This window comes from Zymoseptoria tritici, chromosome 6 (assembly GCF_000219625.1).
Source record: "Zymoseptoria tritici IPO323 chromosome 6, whole genome shotgun sequence".
Classification (NCBI taxonomy): domain Eukaryota; kingdom Fungi; phylum Ascomycota; class Dothideomycetes; order Mycosphaerellales; family Mycosphaerellaceae; genus Zymoseptoria; species Zymoseptoria tritici.
The window spans coordinates 672,071-696,920 of NC_018213.1; the positions used below are offsets into that span (position 1 = coordinate 672,071).

Here is a 24,850-nt window from a genome sequence, read left to right on the forward strand (position 1 = left end):
TACATAAAAGACTAGCTACGTTATAGGAGAGACACGCACGATACTACAATGCTCGCAAAACTGCGAAAACATATAAGGTTAGCGACCGTATGTACCTCTCTACTTAATATTTAAAGTCTATCCGGCCGTCGGAAAAGCTCGATTATAAGTATGTCGGCCTATATAGGATTAAGCGAGTCGTAAACGACGTCGCGTATACGCTAGAACTACCGGAAACGATAAACATCTATCCTACATTCTACATCTCCCTACTAGAGGAGGAGAAACCTACCAAAATTACTAAACGGGCCTAGAAGAGCCTAAAGGAGATCCGATTAGAGGACCCCGACGTTTATATAGTAGACAAGATCCTAAAGCGTAAAAAACAATATAGCAGATAGATATATAGGGTCGCGTAGAAGGGTTGGCCCGCGTCTAAAAACACTTAGGAACCTACGACTTATATTAGCCCTACTACGATAAGAGCATTTAATAGAAGCATAGGAGGTACTAAGGGCGGTAGACTAGTACGATAGATATACAAACGCGTTGTTAGTTACTATTAAGGCCTAAAAGACACTAGTTAACACTATATAGACTCCTTAGTCCGGTTCCTAGTTACCTTAAAAAAAAATTCTACCTTAGAAGAATTTTACGAACCTAGTAAAATCCTAGGGGGGGAAATTAGGGGCCAAACGGGCCCCTAAGGACGACATTATTACACAACGAGAGACAATCGAGCATAGTAAAGTTATTTTAATTCTATCTAATCTATAAGTCGCTAAGTCGTAGCAAAAAGAAACAACCCGGGCGTTACCGCGCCTATTAGTCCTAAAATAGGCCTAAAAGAGGCTAAAAGAGACAAAAGAAATATAAAAAAGCGCTTACATGCTTATTCCTTAGGCTCGAGGTCCCTAGAGAGGTCGTACTCGGTCGGACGGAGTACTCCCTCTATAACGGAGGCCTTCGAGCCCTTCTTAGCGCCTGTACGGGTATAGACAGTGTCTAGAGCGGCCGAAAGGGCCCGAACGCGACGCCTTAGGCGGTCCTCGGTAGATCCTTAGGCTAGAATAAGTCGCTTGTAGGGGGTATCGGGCACTTCTTTACCCTATTAGGGTTAGTAGGGCACTTTTAGGTAAGGAGGGACCTAAATACTTATAAGCTCCCTCTTTCGCTTTATAGCCTCCTTAGCGAGCAACTTCTCGTGCTTTCTAAGTATAAGCGGTCCCTTCTAGTCGAATTCGTCCTTACCTTAGTACAAATAGAGGCCGTTAACACCGGTAAAGGAGTTAAAGCGCCTAAAAGGGGGTTAACGGAGCTAAACAGACCCGAACTAACTACATATACCCCTAAATGCGTACGTAGATCGCCTTATAGGCCGAACAAGCCGCTGTAGCTATCGCTTCGGTACTATCGGCGGCAATAGCGGCCTTACGGAGCGTATTAGCCCTCGTAATGTTGCCTTTAACTAGTTCCGGCGGTCGGCGACGAGGAACACCTGTACGTAGTGCCGGCTACGAACCTGCGACGATACCGTCGTTGCAGAGCTAAGTTTCCTCCGGAGGATTGGAGAGGCCGTCGATCCCTCTTCCCTTACAACAACAACACGACCTAGAGGTACGCCTCCTATTAAAACACAAGCTATAGAACAACAGCACGATTCGAACGAATAGCCCTCTACGCTACGAACGAGAAGAAGAAAGAAGCAGTCCACTCTGCCCTATACGCGCACCTCCTCGAAATCCGAATCGAAATCGCATGTCCCTTCTCTAGAGACTTCGTCGCCCTCGAAGGAAGTATACATACACTTTAAAGAGCTGGAACAACGGTAGAATCCACAACTCTACGATTAACCTACGTTATCGTAGATAGAACTGCTACTACGATACTACAAAGGCATATTAAGGACAAGAGAAGGCAGCGAGTTAGACAGCTGCCTTTTGCGCCTTTGCGCTACATCGCCTTGCGCTACATCTCTTTCGAATTCGTAGCGTATGTGCGAAGCGGAAGGATCCGCTAAAAATTCTACAAAAAGCTTAGCGCGAAAATTCTGCAGCCCTAGCTGTAGACAACGATACGCGAAAATTCTACAGCCCCGGCTGTACGACACTCGTTGGATTTCCTTTGTTTTGCGCTGCTTTTAAAGTCCTTCGGTAGATTCTGCTTTGTAGATTCTACCTTAGGCACGGGGTTTTCCCCTAAGGTTAAAGAATACCGAAAGAATTTGATTGTAAATAGATCTACTGCCTTACGCGCAAGGCCGTCCTACATAGTCTTGGACTCCGAAAGGACGTAAATAGAACAAACAAACAAACAAACAAACAATAACTAGTTCCGGCATCTTTTAACTATATTAGCCCCCGAAAGCCCCCTTTTAACCCTATGTATATATACCTAGAAACAATCGCGGTTAGAGCAATTATAACACTTTAGGTAATATTCGTCCTTATTATTAGCTACCTACTTATCCGGCGAGTCGCGCGCAAAGAGGTAGAACTAGGCTAAATCGGCCTTGTTCGAGGGCTTGTTAAGGTAGTTAATGTACGGATTGCCCTTAAAGATGCCGTTAGTAGCGAATTGCTTACGTTAGGTCGCGATAGAGGCAGGTTGCGTTATAATAGGCTCGTTCGGTCGCGGATAGGGTCGTTTAGTAAGAATAGCGGTTTTTCGATAAAATTCGAGGTCGTCCGGTAGAAGATAGGGCTAGAAGGGAACTAAACGCTACGTTAGCACTATATAGGCTACAAATGCCCCTTAGGGGGGCACTTTTAGACCTATTTAGCTATCGGATAGGGTTAAGTTATACTTACTAAGTCTATATAAGGTTGTTAAAGAAGAGAAGAATTCGAGGGATCCAAGCCTAGGTTTTAAAGCCGCGGTAGACCCTAATTAAGGCCTTAGGCTATTAAACTTAGCAAACACTAAAAAGAATTTACTCGAGGTAAAACCGTTTAGAGCGCGACGCTCTACATAAGGAGGGGGGCTATGTTACATCTGCCTCCGCCGAATACCGACAATCGGCATCTAATCCCCTACCTTAGCGGCATATACACCCCTACTAAGGCCTTTCGAGCTCGTTCGAGCTAGATTACGCCTATATTATAAGGATACGTAGAATCTCCTCCTTCCGAGAGAGTATCGAATCGAGTCCGTTCTAAAGTAATTTATACTACTACTCTATTCTTAACTGCACCTTTTACATTAGCTTATTAAATACTATTGCCCTTATCTCCGTATACATATCTAGGAAGTCCTCCTTATTAACCTAAGTTAGCCCTTCCTTAGCTATAAGCCTAAGTAGTATTAAGCTATATGCCGCCTTAAGGGGACCGAAGATGCTAATATTAAGAGGCTACAAAAGGTAAGTAGAGTAGCTTAGTAAACAGATAAGCTATATACGGTTTGTAAGGGCGTAGTTAATAAACTCGAGGTCCTTATGTGTTAAGTAGCTATCTATAATAAGCAGTCGCTAGCGGTTAGGAGCAGAAGGTAGACTAGTAGTATTAAAGTGTTGTAGCTATACGATGCTATTGTCTCTATTACTCTAGCTATTATTAGTAATTGTAAGGAATGCCTTATCGACAAAGCGAGCTTAGAATGTTGTTAGTAGGCTCCTTGTTATCTGCCTCGCTCTAAAGATAATATAGGGTAGCACCTATGCACTAGTAGCACTAATAGCCTTAATTACTATAGCCTATTTACGAGCTCTAGGTTATAAGAATTGTATAGTAGCCGCTAACCTTCTACATACGGCTTAATGCATACGGTTAGCTATGCCGAGTATGTAGCTAGTCTTATCTATATTATATGTATCCGGTAGCACGATATCTAGCTCTTACATCGTCTTCTTAAGCAGCTTAAACTACTCCTTTAAAACCTAAGGGTTTCCTTCTATAGTACGTTAATTAGAGTCCCTCGCTATTACCTATTTTAGTTGTAATATAGGGTGTTTACTAATAAAGTCTGTAGGCTAGTAGACGCTAATAGGCTCCTTATTAGGGTTATAATTAAGCTAGTAAGTTCGTAGTTACTCTACCTACAGCCTAACTATTTTATATACTAGAGGGAAGCCTATATTAATTAGCCGGTTAATGTAGACTATAAGGGCAGCTCGGCTAGCTCTACTTAGTCGATTCTTATGCTCGTGTGCAATAGTGCGTTCCTAAGTAACACGGTTTAATCGATTAAGGAAGGTGCTATATAGAAGATCGTAGAGGACGGCGCAATCGATGTAGTGCTAGAATCTACCGGTGCCCTAGTCTCTAATAGTATTCGTAATAGTGGCCTCCTTCTTAGGCCGTGTTTTAGCATTCTATGCTATACTAGCTAGCGGTCGAGGTGGCATTATAGTCGTTGTTTTAAGGGTGTTGTTTTAAAGAGCCCTTAAAAACACGCGTTCAGAGGTAAGATAGAAGTTTGGTTAATTACGGACGATAATTAGTGCGGGAGCCTCCCGCAGGGGTTAACCGCTGTAAAGCGCTTCCATTTACGGTTTAGCGCCGGGCGCTACCAACTTCCAGGTCGTCTAACTTCCTCCTTGCACACGTTACCCTCACTACAGAGGTTATGCTGCATACTAGAAGCAGCAGGCCGCCAGGGAAGTCAGATCGAGCCAACTATTCCCCGTCTTCGAACGAACGTGTACTCCAATCCTTCGCCCGACTCCGGCACTGAGCCCTTTATGCGCGAGTTTTAACTGTCGGTCAAAGATGAGCACATTCCAGTGGCTCGGGTCTTCTTTATCATGGCAGCCATGAATGACTGCGTTCTTGCGGTGTGGAACGACACCACTCTGCAGTCCAAACTTCAGGATTAGGAGAGCCTGGAGCGATTGATAGTCTTGAATTCGAGGCGACCAAGTTGTACTTCGTAAATGTAAAACTTGCGGTTGGAGCACGACCTGGTAGTGCGAGAGCATTGGGAATTCGTTGCACGTGTCGCCCAGGTCGACGTCGTCAATGACAATGATCCAGCGCGCGTGTCACATCGCCTAGTGTTTGGGGATACCAAGTTGGATTGTGTTGTCGAGGGGATTCTCGAATGGTGGGTGAGGGAGGCTTGCTTCTTCCTTTCAGGAAAATCCTCGATCAGATTCCGGAGCTCCGACCTACGCGAACCATGATTGATGGACGAATCTGAGGAGGTTTTGACGCTAACTTCGAGATCGACAAGACTGGCATCGTTATCCATCCATCGGCGGGTACGAAGATTCTGCACAACGTTCCACTCGGAAATGATCTTGTCAGAGTTGTCTTCGGAAAGGTTGACGATTTTCAGGTCTGGAGGGGCATGCAGAGACCATCTACAACAGAGCTACCCATCAGTTCCGGTATTTCAAATCGAACAGCCTTGAGGCACTTCCTGGCCGCGCCTTCGAGGGTCTCCCGGGCGGTACCCAAGTCGGCAACCATTTCCAGCCTGTGGTTCACGCTTTCCAAAAGACAAAGATGATGGCACGTCAGGCAATCATTACAGACGCGATTGAGGTTACGGCCGAGTAGTCCCTGGAAGAGGGTGCTCTAGGGGAAATGGAAGGTGAATTCGAGATCAACACGGAGGGCGTGGCCATTGCACCACGCGGAGGTGTAACTATCTGTCCTAAAAACCCATCGGACATGATTTTTGAGTCTGGAGGGCCCCTCCCAAACAGAAGAACAACTCGCAGAAAACCAGACCATCAAACATCCCCAAACGCCTAATAAGGAAGATCCTCCTGTCCCGTCATACCATCTGCAGGCGCATTCTTCGGGACATCTGGGTCAACATCCTTCTTCCGCTCCTTGTTGTTGCGGTGTGCGCGTGGGATCGATTTGCCTCGTGGTCCAGATGGCGGGCTTCCGTTGAGGTTCGCCGCGCCGCGAATGGTGAACGATGAATTGGTGTTGTTGTTGTGGGGAGCGTTGACCTTGTAGGGGGAGCCGCTATTGTGCGAGGCGCTGCTTCGTCGACGTTTGCTGGAGTGAGTGCTGAATCCAGGAGATCGCTGCCCGCCCAGACCGTTTTGGTTGAAACTGCCATCCGCGCCAAAAGCGACATTCCGCATCAGAGGGTTGTCGTAGCCTGCAGTCGGTGACGCGGGAAACGCTCCAGCAATCAGAGGCCCCGCCTAAGAGCCTCCGCCGCCGCGTCCACCGCCAGGATACGGAGCCCAACCTCTGCCCGCTCCACCACCGCGTCCACCACCTCGATAGTTCGCACCGGGCCTACCAGCGTTCTTCGGACCAGTGGGCGCGTTGGGAACCCCACCTCCCCCTCCGCCTCCACCAAAGTTACCTCGACCACCACGTCCGCGTCCAGGACCAAAGTTGCCACCGCCGCGGAAGTTTTGAGGAGCAGGAACGTCGTCGTACATTCCATCCCAGGTGTTGCTCGGCCCCCCGAAGTTCTGCTGTTGAAGGCGGGCGTTTTGTTGACGTTCGTACTTTTGCTGTTCGAATGAGAGCTGTTCGGAGGCGGAGAATTGGCCGTTGTTGTTACCACCTCCCCCGCCAGCCATGGGTGACTGCGAGCCATTTGATCCTCCACCTCCTCCCATGCCCTGCTGATTTTGCTGCTGAGCCTGTTGTTGCTGCTGCATTTGCTGCTGTTGCATCTGTTGCATTTGCTGCATCATCTGCGGGTTCATCTGTCCGCCACCACGTCCAGCGGCAGCCTGCATCATCATCATCTGCTGCATGGCCGGATTCATCATGCCACCTCCCATACCGCCCATGCCACCCATGCCGCCCATCCCTCCGTTCAGGTGCGAAGCGAGGAATTGCTGCATGCGTTGCCAGTACTGCGCCGCCATAGCAGGAGTCATGGCGTCTCCACCACCTCCTGGTCCCTGCTGCGCTCCCATTTGGTTGTTGAAGCCACCTCCGCCGCCATTGTTGTTGTAGCCGCCGGACTGCTGGAACCCGCCGCCACGACCGCGTCCGAAACCGCCCTTGTTGTTTTCCTCCTCACCCATCTTGCCCCTCGGCTGCGCTCTCTTGACCTCGATCCCCTTGCCCAGAATCGCGAGCGGGCCCTCGAGCGTGCGTTCTACAGCCTTCTCATCATCGAACGTGACGAAACCGAAACCACGGGGCCGGCCGGTGTCCTTGTCCATCATCAACGTGGCATCCAGCACACGTCCGAATTGCATGAAGAATTCCTTAAAGTCCTGTTCGGTCGCTTCTTGTGACACGCCACCGACGAAAATTTTGGCGGTTCGTTCTTGTTCGTCTCTTGGAATGGCACGCTTGGGATCGATGAGCTTTCCGTCGAGGGAATGTTCCTTCACCATGACCGTGTTGACTGTCTTCGGGTCCTTGAACGTCAGAAATCCGAAACCACGCGAACGGCCGGACTGGCCGTCACGCATGACGGTGCATTCAACCACCTCGCCGAATTGGGAGAAGTAGTCTTTGAGCGATTCTGAGACGGCGTTAGAGGAATGAAAGAAGAGGAGGAGAAGATTAAAGCTTACGATCGGTCGTTTCCCAGTTGAGGCCGCCGATGAACATCTTTCTATGGGTTGGGTCAGTGGTACGTTACAAAGGAGTGGCTGGGTGCATGGGATGGGCATGTGTGAGTAGTGTATGTTGTGTGCATTTGTGTAGATTAGTATATGTTCCTATGTCCAAGAATCTCGAGCGGCCAGCATCTTGGATAGCAACAGGTCTTGTTTCCTTGTTTAGGTGCCAGGATATGATCGCGTTACGACAACATCGAATGCGCGCGCGTGTTATATTCGTACGGCTGCTCAAGGTCGCAGCGGGTGGCGTAGACCACAATACCAGAGTGGGGTATTTTCTGAAGTTTGTCCGGATGAGAGCGAGCGCAGAACAGCGGGAGAGTTTGATCGTGCGAGAACGGGCGCCTTGCGGCATGGCCTGCTTCTTTCGGGCATATCGAGCTGACTGCATGTCGTGACCACCGTGTCTCGCGACTTCCTCAGGAAGCGAGTCAACGCGGTGATCTTACGACTCTATCGGCTATCTCGTCTCTGCTGAGTGACTGTCTGACTGTCTGATCCGACTCTGCTGCTGCTAATGGACGCTAGGCGAGTTGTTATCGATTCCAAAGCCAAGGTCGTGCGCTGTTCTGAGATTCGACCTCACAAATAAAGTAGGTATGGTGAAGTGTCGTCCTGAAGGACCCTCCTCATCGACACGCCAGTCGGATCTGCAACATTGTGCCTTGAGGCATGCGTATAGCGAGAGAGCGCGCTTTCCCATGAATCAAGAACAGCTTGCCAAGAGTTCTTCCAGTCCTTTTCCTGCAGCCGGCCACGAGTAGCTCTGCTTCCTTCCAAACCACAACTTCCAGACCCTTCACAGAGTATGCGCCATGACCGCGCAGCAATCGTTGTATGGTTGTGTCGTTGCACCATAATTGAGCATATTGATATTCTCGCTTGTAATTCCCAGAATCGAGACCGCGTGGTTGGGCCGTCGGCATGTTGACATGGCTCGTTCGAGTCGGACGTTGGGCAGGATATGACGCTCGTCGTGCCGTTGTTATCGCAAGCACGGCTGCTTCTGCTGCTGCTGCTGCCATTGCCGTGATTTCACGTGTCACATATCACATTGCACATACTCACTCACACAACCCACACACGTCGCGCGTCAAAGGGGAGTACGTACCCATCTTCCTTGGTGCCAATTGGCCGCTCCTCGCGCGGCTGACCATATGATATACCGAAGTCGTTGCTGTTCTGCTGTTGATGCATGCCTTGCATGTCATTGTGCTCTTCTGTGTGCTCCTGGTTCGCCTGTGTGTCCTCCTCCTGGGCAGCAGCGCCGCCGGCACTGCCGACTGCGATGACTGGAGATGGATCTTCGGCGGTGTCGATTTCAGGCTCGGTCGTGGTCGCCGCAGGTTCGCGCGCAGGTTCTTCGTTGTCGTCGCCATCGTAGCTGATACGTGTTAGCTCGAGTCCAGATGCGCGCGGTAGAAGAAGTGACTGACAGATCAGCGAAGAGGTCCTCGTCCATATCTGGTTCAGCCATGTTGGTAGACGGTCGACTGAAGTGTGGCGAAGAGAGGTGCGCGGTCTGTGAGGGCACGCGCGGAAGAAGAAGTTGGTGTCGAGGGTAAAGAGGACAAGAAGAGCTGTTGAACGAATGCGGAAGACGAAGGTTGAACCGGGTTCGGGTTCGGGTTCGGGTTCGGGTCCAAGCGCCCGCGACCAATGACTTCAACATCACCTCGCATGTGATTGAACCACAGCAGATAACATGTCTTGACCAACACGACATTTCTCAGCATGAATTTCAAGCGACCGTCGCATCGTCAGGTATATACCATGCCATTACTGCCTTCCCAGTCGAACGTCGTCAGCTAACAGATCAAGACGCCCTCTCAGCAGGAGATGATCCAAGTCGGTTCGTAGATTGCTCCACCTACGAGGACCTCCGCTAATATGGACATATGGGCGTTCATAGATCGCAACGAGTAACACAACGCATCACAAGATCAACACGACAAACGCTTACAATGCCAGCACCGCGACACCCTTCTGGCGAACCACCTCGGCCAATAGCCAGCGGAGCAACGACAGCGGCGCATCGAATGCGCCGCCTGAACCACCGCGCAAGGTCATTGGCGCATCATACTCCCACGCCGATGTCTTGAACCTCAGTCAGCTGTACGATCTCAGTACCAAGGTCAATGCGATCCGGGCTAATCGTGAAACAAGATCCGTTGCCGGCGATACTCGACCACGAACTCCTCCCTCGAACCCCAGATCTACCTCTTACGGAAACCGAAACACACCACCACCTGGATCAAGCTCAGCGGTATCATCGCCTCCTGCACGGCGAGGCAATAGCAGTCTTCTGGCGGAAACAAGCAATGCGTGGAGTCCAGCAGAAGATGAGGAGGACCACTTTGGCGTGGACGATGACGAGGATGAATTCGGTCTGCCCAGTATAGCGAACATGCGGCGGAAAGGAAAGAGAGCATCCAACAAGCGAGGACAAGATCCAGGAGGAGGTACTTCAAAGTTCAACACTACTACAAGAAACGGCACATCAATCACACCCGCTTCCATGTCAAGTTGGGCCCTCGACAACGGCGACATCACCGAAGAGCGCGCCCAAACCATCCCGACCTACCCGTCCACTCGACCATCTCCCACTTTCTCCAATCAAAAGATTCTCCGACCTCAATACAAGGACATCCTCCGCGACCCTGCAAACTCTCTGCATCTCATCTACCACCCTCCAATCCAGCCCACCGCATCACCCAAGGACATTGACGCTCACGCCGCCCGCATCACACGAATAAACAAGTTCAAGAAGATCTTACAAGCCTCCTCAATATCTCTCCCAGAATTACGCAATCTCGCCTGGTCTGGTCTCCCACCCGAAGTCCGCGCCATGTCCTGGCAGATCCTGCTGAACTACCTCCCCACATCTTCCGAACGTCGCGTCGCTCTTCTAGAGCGAAAGAGGAAAGAATACCTCGACAGCGTGCGTCAGGCGTTCGAGCGTCCCACAACAAACTCCGGCTCACCAAGCCTGTCATCAACAACATCCCCTGCCTCCCCTGCTCGTGCCCCTCGTGGCCTCGATGAAGTCCTCTGGCACCAAATCACGATTGACGTCCCAAGAACGAATCCCATTCTCCCACTGTACCGCCATCCGACCACCCAACGATCTCTCGAGCGAATCCTGTACGTCTGGGCCATTCGACATCCCGCAAGTGGGTACGTACAAGGCATCAACGACCTCGTAACGCCTTTTTTCCAAGTCTTCCTCGGGCAATACATCACATCTTCCTCCGATCCCTCAGACGACATCTCCGATTTTGATCCAGGACAATTACCGAAAGCGGTCCTCGATGCTGTGGAAGCAGATACATATTGGTGCTTGACAGCTCTGCTCTCCGGGATTCAAGATAATTACATCCACGCGCAGCCAGGAATTGTACGGCAGGTCCAAGCTCTACGAGATCTCGTATCTCGCATCGATGGTGGCCTAGCAAAACATCTCGAAAAAGAAGGCGTGGAATTCATCCAATTTTCCTTCCGATGGATGAACTGCCTCTTGATGAGGGAGGTATCTGTCGAGAATGTGGTGCGGATGTGGGACACCTATCTGGTGAGTCTGTCAGATTTTGTTACGACTTGACATTACACGTGCTGACCTTACAACCAGGCCGAAGAGACGGGCTTCTCCACCTTCCATCTCTACGTCTGCGCCGCCTTTCTCGTAAAATGGTCCAACGAACTGCAGAAGATGGATTTCCAAGACATCATGATGTTTCTACAGGCGTTGCCGACGAAAGGATGGACAGTAAAGGATGTGGAATTATTATTGAGCGAGGCGTTCATCTGGAAGAGTTTGTTTGAGGGGACGAGGGGGCATGTTACTACGCAGAGTACGCCGGGAGGACAGTTTTTGAATTTGTAAGGATGGAGAACGGAAAGCGTGGTGGGGTGAGAGGATCTGACGAAGCAAGACGATCTTATGAGGCATAGACGGCTACTAAGCGTGTGCAATGGTGGCATGCATGGTGATGGCGAAGCTATCAGTGCTGTATGGACTCAGTGGAGGGTCGATGGGCTAGGAATTGACGCATTCGCAATGTGGCGCGCGTTGGTGCAACGGACAAGGGACGGCCGCATCGAGAGTGAAAGGCGTCGTTGAAAGGATGGCTCACGAAAGCTGGTGTCGGTGGAGAAGATGGGAAAGGATATGTGAGAGCCCTGCCACACGACCAGAATTGACGAAATGATCGTCGAATGCCGCCGCCTCGGCACACCTTCATCTGTCGCCGAATCGATCGTCTCGACCCGTTCTCACATCCTCCTAACTTCTCGCGCTACCGCCCTCCTACCCACCCCACCCCTCCCCAACATCCACAACTCCCTCTCCACCCACCAACCCGCCGTCAAATTGCCTCAACTTCACTCCCGCCTCCTCAAACACCTTCGCCGCCTCTGCATCCATGTAATAGCTCTGGCTGAACACCACCTCTGCAATTCCCACCTGCACAATTTTCATCGTGCAAGTCAGGCAAGGGCATGTATTGCAATACAGCACCGCTCCACTCCCCGGTGGTCCGCTTCGATCTCCGATCCTCTCCCGCCCAGCTTCAAGAAGTGCATTCTCCTCCGCGTGGATACAAAGACAAGTATCGAGCGCTGCGCCGCCGCCGCCGGTGGGTGGTTGGAAAGGTGTCGATAAGGGGAAGCTTGTCTCCTCCTTGGCTACTGCTGGTTCGGGAGCGGGACCTGCAGCGTTATTACAGCGCGGACACCCGCCTTCGCTGCAGTTCCGAACCCCACGAGGAGTACCATTATATCCCGTCGCGAGGATACGGGAGTTGCGGACAAGCACGCAGCCGACTTGGCGACGCATGCAGTTAGAGCGGCGGGCGGCAAGGGAGGCGAGGGTCATGAAGTAATGGTCCCAGGTTGGTCTTAACCTCGTCGGGTCGGGTAGGTTCAGTTTGTCGAGGGAGGCGCGAAGGGTAGATGTCGAGGTTGCAGAGTTGAGGATTGTGAGGGAGGCACGTTTGGAGAGGGCAGCTAGAGGGTGGGGAGGAGAGTAGAGGTGTGTGTCGGAGAGGGTAATGAAGGACTCTAGGGAGGGAGGAGGGGTATGGAGGGCGGAGTAGCGTTGCCAGCGGAGAGTGACTGGAGCGTCGACGTGGAGGAGGAGGAAACAAGGACGGCGGGAGAGGATGTCGACGGTTTCGGTGGAGTGGATGGAGACGGTGACGAAGTTCTTGCGCCAGTCGCGGGTTGCATGGGTGAGGAGTCGGTCAATGGTGGGGAATGTGGTGATCGGCTGGATGTGTCTTGTCCGCGGAAGAGAGATCGAAGAGTCTTGCTCGTCCGAGGCCAGAGCCAGCACTTGGAAGTCGTGTTGGGTGACGAGGTAGTCCAGGACGGAATGCTTGCCCGCGCAGATTGCTGCATGAATTTAGTGGATGCTCAATCAATATGGATCAATGTGCAATGTGCTCACCGCCGCAGATCCCTATGAGCATCTCGAGATCGAGTCTTCGGTTGTCTTTTGATACCTAAGCTAGGTAGGTTAGATCGATGGATCTTGTTCAATTCACGCATCAAATCGAGTCTCCAATTCATTTCACTAGAACTAGCGTGTCTTTCATTCCAACTCGGACGAGATCGACGCGCCCCGCGTCAAGCTGCCGGTCGAGCCCCACTCATTGACCTCACGTCCTCTGCCCTCCTCCATCATCACCAAACCCGCTGACTCTCCCGGTCACGAGACCTTCTTCCAAGACACGACATCCTACGACCACCTGCGGCGCATGACCGCGCTACGATAGCAACGTCTGCTCCTCTGCGACGACCATTTTCTCCACCGACCGCATTCGATTCACCAACAATGCCAACCCTCCTACCGCTGCAATACGCTCCTTGGAGCTCAGACGTAGAGCTGGCATTCTACTCAGCCCTGGCCTCGCTCAAGATCAATCACGACAAACTCGACTCATCTGCTCGGAAGGTTCTCGGACTGTACGAGATCAGTCACAAAGATGCTCCCGATCGATCAACACGAATGCAAATCCATGGCAATTCCTTGACGACTGACGAGTAAGTAGTGAGTTGTTGTGCTTGAAGAGAATGGATTCACGACACTGACCTGCATGTCCTCAGAACTCCTCAAGGCTTCTACCGCGCCGAAGGCTTCATCCGCAATTTCAACACCATCGAAGAGTTCCGACAGGTCGACAAGGCCGCACACATCGAAAGAGCCGGCCGCATGATCTGGGATGCAATTAAGGATGGCACAATCTACTCATGTCCTTCGCTGCTCTGCTCCTTCACCGCAGTATGCTTTGCCGACTTGAAGAAATACAAGTTCTCATACCACTTCGCATACCCCGCATTACACTCCGATCCGCAATGGAGACTGGTCGCACCATCGAACGATCCTGAGAAGGCCACGAAGCAGCTGGAAGCGAAAGAGACAACGACACTAGTGGATGCAGTGCAGACATGGCGGTATAGCGTGGACACCAGACAGCATGGTTTCTTCCTGGCAAAGCGACTACGGAAGGAAGTGCTGGAAGCACAGTGGAAGAAGGGATGGGGTGAAGTCGAAGAAGAGGAAGAAGACGGCAATCTGAGCATGAAGAAACGGAAGAACTCGAGATCTTCAAGTCTGAGTGAGTTGGGCTTTCTCTGGTGGATCGGACCGTTGTCGGCATACGAGACTGGTTTCTTTGATAATGCGAGACCGGATGATCGATATGTCTGCTTCGCCGACCCTTCCACATTTCCCTCCAATCCCGGCTGGATGCTGCGGAATCTGCTCGTTCTGGTACGACAAAGGTGGAGACTGGACAAGGTGCAAGTTCTCTGCTATCGAGATGTGCATGCTCGAAGGGAGCACCCTACTTCTGTCATCATGACATTGCAGACGGCGGAACCTGTTTGGGACTTCTCTGCGGAAGAGAAATTGCAAGAGGTCACCAAGATGTCCGACTCCAGCGCTCTCCTGCCAGGTCAGGTCGATCGATTTGGTGAGCTCATCATCGAGAAGCCCAAAGCTGTGGTCCCAGTAATGGAAGAAAAGGTAAAAGCAGTCAGACCGCCACCAGAAAGGGTAGTACAATTTCCCAAGGTCACTGGCTGGGAGCGAGGAGACCAGGGAAAGATCATGTCCAAGACAGTTGATCTAGCATCATACCTCGATCCATCACGCCTCGCAGATCAAGCGGTCGACCTCAATCTCAAGCTCATCAAATGGCGGATATCTCCCTCAATCGATCTTGATACCATCAAGCACACATCTTGTCTCCTTCTCGGCGCGGGTACGCTTGGATCCTACGTCGCGAGAAATCTGATGGGCTGGGGCGTGCGCAAGATCACATTTGTTGACAACGGCCGGGTCAGCTACTCGAACCCCGTCCGCCAACCACTGTTCGATTTTAAAGACTGCCAAAATGGAGGCGTGTGGAAAGCACAACGAGCAGCCGATGCTCTGTCCGAGATCTATCCTGGTATCGACTCGACGGGCGTGGTCCTCAGCGTTCCGATGGCCGGCCATCCGCTCGTCGATGAAGAGAAGACGAAGAAATGCTATGAGCACCTCCGAAAACTGATCGACTCTCATGATGCGATCTTTCTTCTTATGGACACTCGCGAGTCTCGCTGGCTGCCTACGCTAATGGCCAAAGCTGCTAACAAGATTGTCATCAATGCCGCTCTTGGCTTCGATACATATATGGTCATGCGCCACGGCATGCGACTTCCTCAACTTACGACTTCCTCTTCATCAGCCGTCACCGCCAAAACCCACTCGAACTCTGTCCCAGATGCTCTCGCCGCCGCCGCCTCAGATCCCATCGAACAGTCCTCCTCATTCTCTACGAACCCCACGCCGTCCCTCTCCAGCACACCACAGACAACTCAGTCCCTCTCCTGCTACTTCTGCTCCGACGTTGTCGCTCCCGCAGATTCCCTCCGCTCCGCCACTCTCGACCAGCAATGCACGGTAACCCGCCCCGGTGCCGCTCCCATTGCGTCTGCGCAAGCCGTCGAACTTCTAGTGTCCATCACACAACATCGCTTGAAGGGCCTTGCGCCTCCACCGCCGCCTCTCACATCCACCGCCATCGCCGCTGCGCCCCCTACCGACCCGTTAGAACCTGGGTCTCACCCGCTCGGTACTGTACCGCATATCCTCCGCGGATACATGTCCACCTGGCAGGTCTTGCAGATTTCTGGACAAGCATATGACTGCTGTGCGGGATGTGGGACGGGAGTCTTGGAGGCGTACGAAAAGGAAGGATGGGAGTTTTTGAAGAGAGCGCTCGGCGAGAAAGGCTACGTGGAGAAAGTCAGCGGATTGGAGGAAGTGCAGAGGAGGGCTGAGGAGGCGGAACGATTGATGGCTGAGGAGGATACTGATGGAGAATGGGGCGAGGATGAAGGTGAGGGCGAGTTGCTCTGAGGATGACAACCCTGTCTGATGGTCGGAACGGAGCCCTGAGTCGCGCAAAGAATGTCTATCGCAGAGACTGCGCGAACAGCGCTAAGTGACGTTCAACCCTCCATCCGCGCTCATTTCCACACTAAACGGAATGCACAAGGGACTCCCATAATGACTTTGCGCCGCAGCTGCCGAGCACGGTGATCGTGTCATGACAGATTCGAGCATTTTCACGCCTCGTGTACTATCGTTCATCGCATTGGACAAGCCGCTCGCTGATCACCACAAGTGTTGCTGTGCATGCTCGGGCGGCACATCTTCGAATTACGATGCCGCCCTTTCTCCACGTCCACCAGGGCCTAGCCTTGCGAAGATGACGCGGCATAGCAGTATCCATGCGCAGGAAGATAAGTATAGCGATGTGAAGCAGGGTGACTCCTGATGCGCGCTGTTTCGAAGCGGAGTCCTTGTGAATACGACGATGACCCTTCGCTGATGCGGCGCAGTGAGAATGACCTTTGAGGCGGAAGAGACGTCTAGAGAGGGTTTTCAGTCAAGTGTAATGTGTCGTTCAGCTAAAGAGAAGAAGCGAGCGGAAAAGAGAAAGTGCGTGAATTTGAAGTAATGAGTGGACGACAGAGCATGCGTCTGCCTCGAACACGATCCGAACACCCGCCTCCTCGAGATCTTGCATCTTCAACCGAACAGTGACAGTGCCACAAGAACTTCCTCCCTCCACCAACTCCTTCTCTACAATGCTTCCGATGTTCCTGAGACGAACCTCTAGCAGTCTAGACTGCCGAATCAGCATCCCGACGTGGATTCGGGGGCGTTGCACTGCGAGTAGGTCAGTATGTGGTAGCGAGGATCGCAAAGCAGGCCAGAGAAGACATACGCATCCACAATCTGTGGTGAAAGTATGTGGATTGCATAATGGCACGCATTCGGGTTTGATGGCTGGCATTGCGGACACGCAGACCGCCAGGATGGCCGCAGCGAGGAAGAAGATTTTCATGTCGTTGGGGTCGTGGGTTTGGTGGTGGGCGTGATGTTGTTGATGACAGTTGTCGATGACTTGTGATCTTCTGTCGTGTACTCGATGGCCGGCTGACTTGGAAGTGCTGCGCAAACTTCAAGAAGTTGTGCCGTCGAGCGGAGGCTTTTATGGACGCAGATGGCTCGGCTGACGACGACGATGTTGAGCGATAGCGGAGCACCGGCGCTGGAGTTGGGCCGGGGAGGCATGGCTGTCAATTATAGCACATGACGCAAGTCAGTGCAATTAATGCTGGAACCCGGTCCCGGGCCTGACTGGAATCCTCGTACACGGCGCACTTTTTCCGCATAGCCATCTCTTGGCTGTTTTCGCCGCTGGACATTTCTTCATGCTCTCCCTGTTGGGATTCGGCAGTCTCCAACTCGAAACAAAGACCTTCTCGATCTTGGTCGTCGCAGCAAGTCTGCATCTGATCGAAAGCTCCATCGTTGATACGCGAGCGTCAGCGGGTCACTCGCATCTCGGCGTGCAGGGGAGTCATGGATGTGACGCTTCAATAGACGTCGGGAGACCGGGCGATGCTGGAACCTGGGCTGCCGAAAGTTCGGTAAAGACTGGATGCTTCGTATTCGGCTCATGTCGGGGACCGTCCACGTGATCAGACCAGATCGCTTTCTCCTTCCCACAAACTGAACACGATCATCCTGCGAAGACATCCGTATCACTCCGTCCACGAGGTCGGGTGCCTCTTCATGCTTGCGAAAAAAAGCTCTCGGAATATCCAGGCGATACAAGCCCGATGAAGAATGTCCGTCGCCATCTCCGTGACTCCAGTGGAAATGCTCTGAGATTCAGGCTGGAGGATTGGGGCAAGTCGGATCGCCGTACTGTCGCAGTATGGCTAGCATTTTTGCTCTTGCGACATGAACGCTGGTTCGACATGGGACGAAGTGGCTGCATACGCAAGCACAATCCAAGCTGTCCGGAACCTGGCATTCCCGGTGACAGTCTTTTGCCAGCGCGGAGGTGCAGAGCGCAAGCAAGGTCGATGCGAAAAGCATGAAGTTCGTCCTTGCAGTTATTGGACGGTCGTTGGGGTCGTTAGAGTCGATGGTGTCGGTCGTGTCGATCGCGATTGTTTCTGGTTGGCGTAAAGTCAGTAGAAGGCAGGCCGAGCAGCTGGGCTACGGTGCGACGGCCTTGGCATGAAAGGTCTGCCGCTCTGCGATGACGTTCGCGGAGTCTGGCATTGGATGCGAGATGCAGGGAACACATGTATTGCCGTTTTAATTACTGTTGTGGAATTGACCAGTCAATGTCACATTGTGTTCATCGAAGGTCGATCCTAGCACAAACGATGCTGGCATGATCAAATTGCCAGCGCCAAATCCAGCCCACACTCTCTGGACGGAACGATCAATTATGCCCGGGACTGGAAGATCTCCGCTTCAGTTTCCGTATGCTGTGGGACGTGTGGATCGGAAGTCACATATGGATAGCTGCATGAAGCAGCGTCGTGGCTCGTCCATGAGATTCACCTTGCGAGGAGAAGAGCGGCGATGTGTTTGAAATAGAGCTCATGTCCAGTGATCAAGAATTTCCGGAGGATCAGCAACTCCGAGGTCGGTCGTATACACAAGGGGCCTGCAGTTCCGCCGGTCTGCGTATACTGAAGACTTCGTACTGCAGCAGTATCATGTCTCCTCTGCCTGTTTCGCACCTCCATCATCCTGCCGGCGCGTCTTCACCGCTGAGTCGAGATCCGGCAGTGGGTCATCCTCGAAACTCACCGCTCTAGTCGGACCCCAAGGTCGCCATGCATGAAAGTCTATGCATTGTCCCGATCTCCAGCCGCCAGCCTCTCGGATTCAATCTTTCGGACTTGATGGGAAGATGGAGCGTGCATTGGTGGAGGGAATGAGATGAGGTGCGACGGAATGCGATGGTCGGGTGGGAGTGGAGCTGCTGACAAATCGGCGCTTGCTGGATCAGGTCCCGGTCCACTCTCTCGTTCCATTCTTTCTTGGTCCAACTTGAATATCTTCCACCCACCCGATCAATACTACCGCTCGCATAAGACGAATTGGCGTGCAAAAGCAGACGGGCGTGCTGTCTCCCTCCATACGTGTGCTCGGGACGGTCTTTGGGCAACTGCTGCGTCCGAACGAGCGTGTCAAAGCTGGAACAGCCAAGTCTGGACGAGCCACGGAACTCCCGAACGCATACCTACGAAGGACCTGAAGGCTGCCGACCCTGTCCATGTCTGGCCAGATTCTATATGGCGAACCTTCGGAAACAGCGCCGCTACTGGATTACTACCGAGAATCTGGACCTTACGGAACCGGTCAGTGAAGAAACTTTCCTTGAATACGATTCGCCGCGACATGTCACACGAAACCTCAGAGCGGCACATTTTCCTGACCGCAACTTTCCCTTGCCTTGAGGACCATTCTACTCGCAAAGCGTGGCGTGTTCCCGTCCTACCCATCGCCGGCTGAGTACCGTGAGTACGCCACGCTGCTTTCTCATCCACCCATCGTTGCACGAGACACACCGGTAAGATCGCCGTGCTACCACAGGTTATTCTCGCGGCAATTGTTCCTCCCACCAGAGTCAAACAAGCGCGGCTTTCAACTCCCGAGACGTGCTACGGTACTTCTACCGGGTCCTTCCCTGCTTCGTCATGCCTCTTCAAGGGCCCCACGTTGCTTGCGGCTCTCATTGTGACCCAACCCAAATGGCGGTCGGGAGTTCGCATAATACCTGCGGCTTTCCGTCTGGGTTCTCATGGGTTGGGATGTCAACGTTCCATGCTCCGTCTATGTGTCTGTGAAGCGTCTTCATGAATTTTGAGAAGTTGACCATGATGACCAATGGTGTTCTCCCAGAATATTCTCCGAATGCGAACACAGCGAAAGACGTCAAAGACCGCAAATCCGTCGAAGAAACTCCTTCTTCCGCCAAGTCTACGAATACCACAACAAGCCAGGTAGATATCCAGGATGAGGATGCGAGGTTGTTGGCTAGGATCGGCTACAAGCAGGTGAGTCTGTCTCGATTGTGCCTCAGAAGCATCAAATGACTGACGACTGGTGCAAAGGAATTGCGGCGTGAATTCACCAAATGGTCCACAGTCTCATACGCCATCTCTGTACTTGGAGTACTAGGATCGCAACCAGCGACATATGGCGTTCCGATCAGTGTTGGAGGTCCAGCAACTGCGGTATGGGCATGGCTGATCGGATCGTTCATGGCTTATGCTATTGCCAGTTCAGGTAACCGTGGGCTGTGGTCTCAAGCTTGTTCTTTTGCTGACCATGTGGAGTCGCTGAACTGGTCTCGGCATACCCGACCGCTGGAGGCATGTACTTTGTCACCAAACATGTCGTCCCCGAAGAGCATGTCGCCATCTGGGCCTGGATCATCGGCTGGTGTAATTTCCTTGGTCAAGCATGTGGAGTTGCTTCACTGGCATACACTATCGGCCAGATGATCCTCGCTGGAGCAAGCATGAACTCTGGCTTGCTGGGCGACGGCTACCAATATTCTCCGTGAGTCCGACCAACAGCTAGTCCTCCCTCCAACTAACGCATCTCCAGCAAACCCTGGCAGACGGTCCTCGTAGCCCTCTTCGCCCTCACGATATTCGGCTGCGTTTGTTCTTTGCCCACCAAGAATCTCCACCGCATCATCCTCTGGTTCGCACCCATCAACATCCTCGCTACAATCGCAATCTGCATCGCCCTCCCTCTCTCCACTCCCGACCTCCGCTCCTGGCAATTCGTCTTCACCGACTTCCGCGCCTCCTCCGGCTGGTCATCCATCGGCTTCTCCTTCCTCCTCGGCTTCCTCTCCGTCGCATGGGTCATGACAGACTACGACGGCACAACCCATCTTTCCGAAGAGACGCACGATGCCGCAGTCCGCGGTCCACTCGCCATCCGTCTCGCAGTCGCCGTCTCCGGCGCTCTCGGTCTCGGCCTGAACATCGCCTTTACATTCTGCCTGCCTCTCGACTACCCAACTTCCATCCTCGCCTCACCCACCGGTCTTCCTGTCGCCCAACTCTTCCTCAACGCTGGAGGTCCCGCAGGTGGCACAGTAATGCTCTGCTTCGTCATCCTCGTGCAGTTCTTCACTGGCTGCTCCGCCATGCTCGCCAACGCACGCATGACATACGCTTTTGCACGGGACGACGCTCTACCCTACTCCTACCTCTGGAGTAAGATCGACCCTCGTACCGGAACTCCAGTCTACGCCGTGTGGTTCGTCGTCGGCTTTTGCGGATGTCTAAACCTCATCGGTCTGGGAAGCACGCAGACCATTACGGGGATCTTCAACCTCTGCGCGCCGTGTCTGGACTTGTCATATATCGCCGTCATTGTAGCGCATTTGTACTATTCCCACTGGCAACCGTATCTCGCTGAGAAGTTTCCCACCCTCGCCTCCTCAACGGCATCGAAGGTTACGTTTACACCCGGCCCATACACTCTTCCGGCGTGGAGGAAAATTCCGACGAATCTGGTGGCGGTGATATGGGTGATTTTCATCAGCGTGGTGCTGTTCTTCCCGACGACGAAACCGGTCACGGCGGAGAATATGAATTGGGCGATTGCGATTGCGGGTTTCGTTGGGGTGTTTGCCGTAGGGTGGTGGTTTGCTGGGGCGAGGAGGAAATACGTTGGGCCGAGGACGAAGGATTTGGGGGTTGGAGAGGGTTGGTCTTAGGTTGAAAGAAGAGTAATTCTTGATCGGCATATTGCCCTCAGCTTTAGCTCTCAGTATGGAAATGTGCAAGACTGCCACAGCGGCGAAGCAATCAGCGAGTGAAGTTCTTGAACCACTTTGAGCTCTTGCCTACATCGAGGACCTCTCAATAGCAAGCCTTTGGAGAAGCGGACTGGAACTTCACCTGTGTTTCTCTTCCTCGGCCAACTCCACTCCAGATGTAGAGCGCAATCAGGAAGCAGGCAGGACCCCGAATCTTTCGACCCATCTTTACTTTCTTCGATCTCGCATGCCATCATCTCATCTCTTCCACGACGCTCCCGGGCGGTTCACAAACAGTGACGCCACCGCCTCAACATCCTCCAGATTCAATCCCTCCGGAGACGGCCACTCAGTCATATTCTCGGCCATCCAGTCCACGACCAGTTCATTCAGCTTCGCAATCTTCCAGTGACCATGCACAACCTCGGCAAAGATATCAACCAAACCCGACGAGCCGTCACCCAGCGGAACAATTTGTCCCGTACCCTGGTATGGTTCTCCCGGACGAACGAAGGTGATGTAGACCCGGGCAAGCGAGCGAAACGCAGTTCCCACATCAAAGCGAACACTTCCGAAGCGGATATCGTGAACGCCGCCTAGGCTCTCGAGGGTTCGATGCACGTCCGCGTGCTCGCGGAGTGACAGCGTGAATTTACCGCAAGTTTCGAAGCGCGAGTCGTGGCTATTGTACCATGAGCCCCGGCGACCGTCGTAGTTGGTCCACACTGGGACTACGATGGTCGAGGAGTGGAAGAAGTCGTCCAGATGTTGGCGGTCCTCGGGTAGAGAGCGAGGCAGATGGGAGAGAATGTAGACTGTAGGCTGAAACGGTATCGGTGCCGCGTCTAGTGATGGGTGCTCCAGCTTTGTGGACGCAGCAGCTTTGGTGCCACGAGGTGCATTTTCTGCCGCCTGTTGCTTGTCACCCTCGTGATGTGCGTTGTCGATTGCTAGCTGCTCATCGAACTCCGCTGGCTGCACATCAATATGAGGCTGCTCGAGCATCATCATGTCGTCCACCACCGCTTGTGACTGCATCTTCGCCGCTGTGTACGATGCTGCTGGCTGATGATGTGGGAATTGTGTTGTGGAGAGCAATTGCGGGTCAATCCCCAAGTCCGGCGGTGGCTGGGTCGTGCCGTCCTCCTGAATCGCTGTGCCATCGCTGTGTCTGGCCACGTCATTCATGAAGGCGTCCATGTCAAAATCTCCGTCGACGTTCAGCACCGATGCATCATCCGAGTGCACAGCGTCGTCTTCGACGGAGGTGAAGCGAGCAGAGAACTGATGGCGGTTCGGTGGAGCATTCTCCTCGATATGTCTGCCGCTTTGGAAGCCCAACATCCTGTCAAGGAAAGCGCCCATGTCGCCAGGCTGCCCGATTTTTGAACCCGATGTGATGTCTGAGTGTACACCCTCGCTCGCTAGCGAGTTGAAGTTAGCCTCGAGGGCCTCCTCTGATGTATCGTCGAATGCATCTTCGGATGCGCCAGAGGCGAAGTCTGGGTCCTGCTCTGCGCCCGCGGAAAGCAGAGCTGGCATGGAGTCGGACGATGATGCAGAAGTCGATGATGCCGGAGTCACGATGCCGGACGATTCGGGCGACTTCGACTCGCGCTTCGTGGGGCGAGGAGAGGCGGTTGGATCTTCGAGATCGTGCTTGAGGCGCATCTCGTCGTTGATGAAGTTGTTGTGATGAGTCTCGATGGACGTCTTGAACGTGCTTCGTTTGCTAGTGGTGGTTTTGCTGTGGTGACAAAGCCGTGGGTGGTATGGCGTGTGTGGGAAGAGAGGATGGCAAGTGATGGAACAGACTTGGTGGATGAGTAAGATGGTGATGAATATTTCTTCTTATTGTACCAAAAGTGTCGTTTGCAAATGGAAGTGCGCGGCGTCATTGCGGATGACGAAGTGAAGTGAATATCACCAACCAAACAGCTTAGCGTGATTTCACGTGCAAACAAAAGAATCTGCCAAGAGGTCGCTTGTTTGGTTAATGACCTCACGCTACAAGATGGGAAACGAGAAGAAGTGAAAGATATGGAAAGCCTTACAAGCCTTACGAACCTTACATGCAGGTCCCCAAGAGGTCTTCCTGCCAGTTTGGCTACTCACTGGAATCGGTCTCCTTCGAGGCGGCCGCATCGTTCGCCCATTCACTCACCGTGTCCATCACATCAGCGATTTGCGCCGCAACCCCGTGCTGGAACATTGATTTCCGACACTCGACATACCCTCTCAGTTTTGCGAGCTGATCCGGTGCGTTCTTCTCACACCAATCGCAAAGCCTCACATCCGATTGCGCACACAGTCGTCCTCGCCAAGACAGGGACATGAGGTCCTCGCGGATTGGCCAGTGCTGTCTCGATCGTCGTCATCGTCACTCTCGAAGTCCTCATCACTCTCGGAGTCCTCCTCATCACTCTCGGAATCCTCATCGTCATCACCGTAGTCTCCCCACAGGCGTTTGACTCGCTTCCGTTTCCGGCTCCACTCTGCCTCATCCTCCAACAGATCGTCGGCTTCCTCCACCAGACGCTGCATTTTGCCCTTCTGGAACTTCTTCTTGGCATTGATCGACGAAGTAAGATACCCGCGATAGTATTGGCTCAGCTTCCTGTGACGCCGAGGAGGTTTAGGCCAAACTTGAGCTTCTTGATAGAGCAGTTTTCTCGGAAGGATCTCGAAGTTTCGCTCGTGCCAGTCTACTTCGCAAGGCTGGAGATGGGGCATGTTGAGCTGGCCGCGTTTGACGACGGAGAAGTTGAAGTATTTAGTGTTGAGGGCAGTAGATCGATGAAAGGCTTGCGATGGTGAGCGAAGGTCGAGATAGAGGTTTTCGATCGTGCGATTTGGCGTCCAAAAGAATCTGCTGCGTTGGCGGATACGATGCAGAACGATGTGCTCCTTCTTATCGCCAGCGGATTCATGCTCGGAGTCTTGGGTGTAGCTCTTCTTTGGTGGAGGGTCTGTTGGAGGTCTGCTCGCAGCTGCTCCATTCAGCTTTGCAACTCCGCCAACCATGACGAGATATGGTTGCTCAGCGCTGCTTGAGTGAGAAGAGGAATGAATGTTGTAGGTTTGAGGTGCGCCAAGGAGTCAAGACCTACCAGAGGACCGACGTAGAGAAAAGAGTCAGCATATCGATGTGCTTTCACAAATCTGTAGCAAATATCCGCAGCCATGATTCTTGCGCCCTCTGAAAATCTCGAGCTCT

At 52.7% G+C, this 24,850-nt stretch overlaps 7 protein-coding genes across 7 annotated transcripts; 3 read left to right on the forward strand and 4 right to left on the reverse strand.

The window, feature by feature from the left end:
* Nucleotides 1-6,937: 6,937 nt before the first annotated feature.
* MYCGRDRAFT_28846 (uncharacterized protein) lies at nucleotides 6,938-7,472 on the reverse strand (the record flags this gene model as incomplete). Its single annotated transcript, XM_003851883.1, has 2 exons — nucleotides 6,938-7,380; nucleotides 7,433-7,472. Coding segments are annotated over 2 exons (483 nt in total), but the record flags the coding sequence as incomplete, so codon positions are not given.
* Nucleotides 7,473-8,281: 809 nt separating this feature from the next.
* Nucleotides 8,282-9,008, reverse strand: MYCGRDRAFT_81098 (uncharacterized protein; the record flags this gene model as incomplete). The annotated part of the gene is made up of 2 exons (XM_003851882.1): nucleotides 8,282-8,864; nucleotides 8,917-9,008. 2 exons carry the CDS (start codon nucleotides 8,955-8,957, stop codon nucleotides 8,549-8,551), a joined length of 357 nt encoding a protein of 118 aa, XP_003851930.1.
* Nucleotides 9,009-9,189: 181 nt separating this feature from the next.
* Nucleotides 9,190-11,363, forward strand: MYCGRDRAFT_72874 (uncharacterized protein; the record flags this gene model as incomplete). The annotated part of the gene is made up of 6 exons (XM_003851347.1): nucleotides 9,190-9,244; nucleotides 9,302-9,402; nucleotides 9,452-9,595; nucleotides 9,647-9,952; nucleotides 10,007-11,051; nucleotides 11,109-11,363. 5 exons carry the CDS (start codon nucleotides 9,371-9,373, stop codon nucleotides 11,361-11,363), a joined length of 1,782 nt encoding a protein of 593 aa, XP_003851395.1.
* A 423-nt stretch (nucleotides 11,364-11,786) lies between these two features.
* Nucleotides 11,787-13,008, reverse strand: MYCGRDRAFT_72878 (uncharacterized protein; the record flags this gene model as incomplete). Its single annotated transcript, XM_003851881.1, has 3 exons — nucleotides 11,787-12,097; nucleotides 12,188-12,871; nucleotides 12,927-13,008. The coding sequence occupies 3 exons, from the start codon at nucleotides 12,946-12,948 to the stop codon at nucleotides 11,787-11,789; spliced, it is 1,017 nt and encodes a 338-aa protein (XP_003851929.1).
* A 305-nt stretch (nucleotides 13,009-13,313) lies between these two features.
* Nucleotides 13,314-16,309, forward strand: MYCGRDRAFT_100434 (uncharacterized protein; the record flags this gene model as incomplete). Its single annotated transcript, XM_003851348.1, has 5 exons — nucleotides 13,314-13,522; nucleotides 13,586-13,991; nucleotides 14,067-14,399; nucleotides 14,556-15,161; nucleotides 15,339-16,309. 5 exons carry the CDS (start codon nucleotides 13,314-13,316, stop codon nucleotides 15,885-15,887), a joined length of 2,103 nt encoding a protein of 700 aa, XP_003851396.1.
* A 3,420-nt stretch (nucleotides 16,310-19,729) lies between these two features.
* MYCGRDRAFT_43763 (uncharacterized protein) lies at nucleotides 19,730-21,591 on the forward strand (the record flags this gene model as incomplete). Its single annotated transcript, XM_003851349.1, has 4 exons — nucleotides 19,730-19,906; nucleotides 19,964-20,138; nucleotides 20,189-20,414; nucleotides 20,463-21,591. 4 exons carry the CDS (start codon nucleotides 19,730-19,732, stop codon nucleotides 21,589-21,591), a joined length of 1,707 nt encoding a protein of 568 aa, XP_003851397.1.
* A 300-nt stretch (nucleotides 21,592-21,891) lies between these two features.
* On the reverse strand, nucleotides 21,892-24,657 carry MYCGRDRAFT_93735 (uncharacterized protein; the record flags this gene model as incomplete). Its single annotated transcript, XM_003851880.1, has 4 exons — nucleotides 21,892-22,263; nucleotides 22,360-23,447; nucleotides 23,749-23,836; nucleotides 23,941-24,657. The coding sequence occupies 4 exons, from the start codon at nucleotides 24,655-24,657 to the stop codon at nucleotides 21,892-21,894; spliced, it is 2,265 nt and encodes a 754-aa protein (XP_003851928.1).
* Nucleotides 24,658-24,850: the final 193 nt, after the last annotated feature.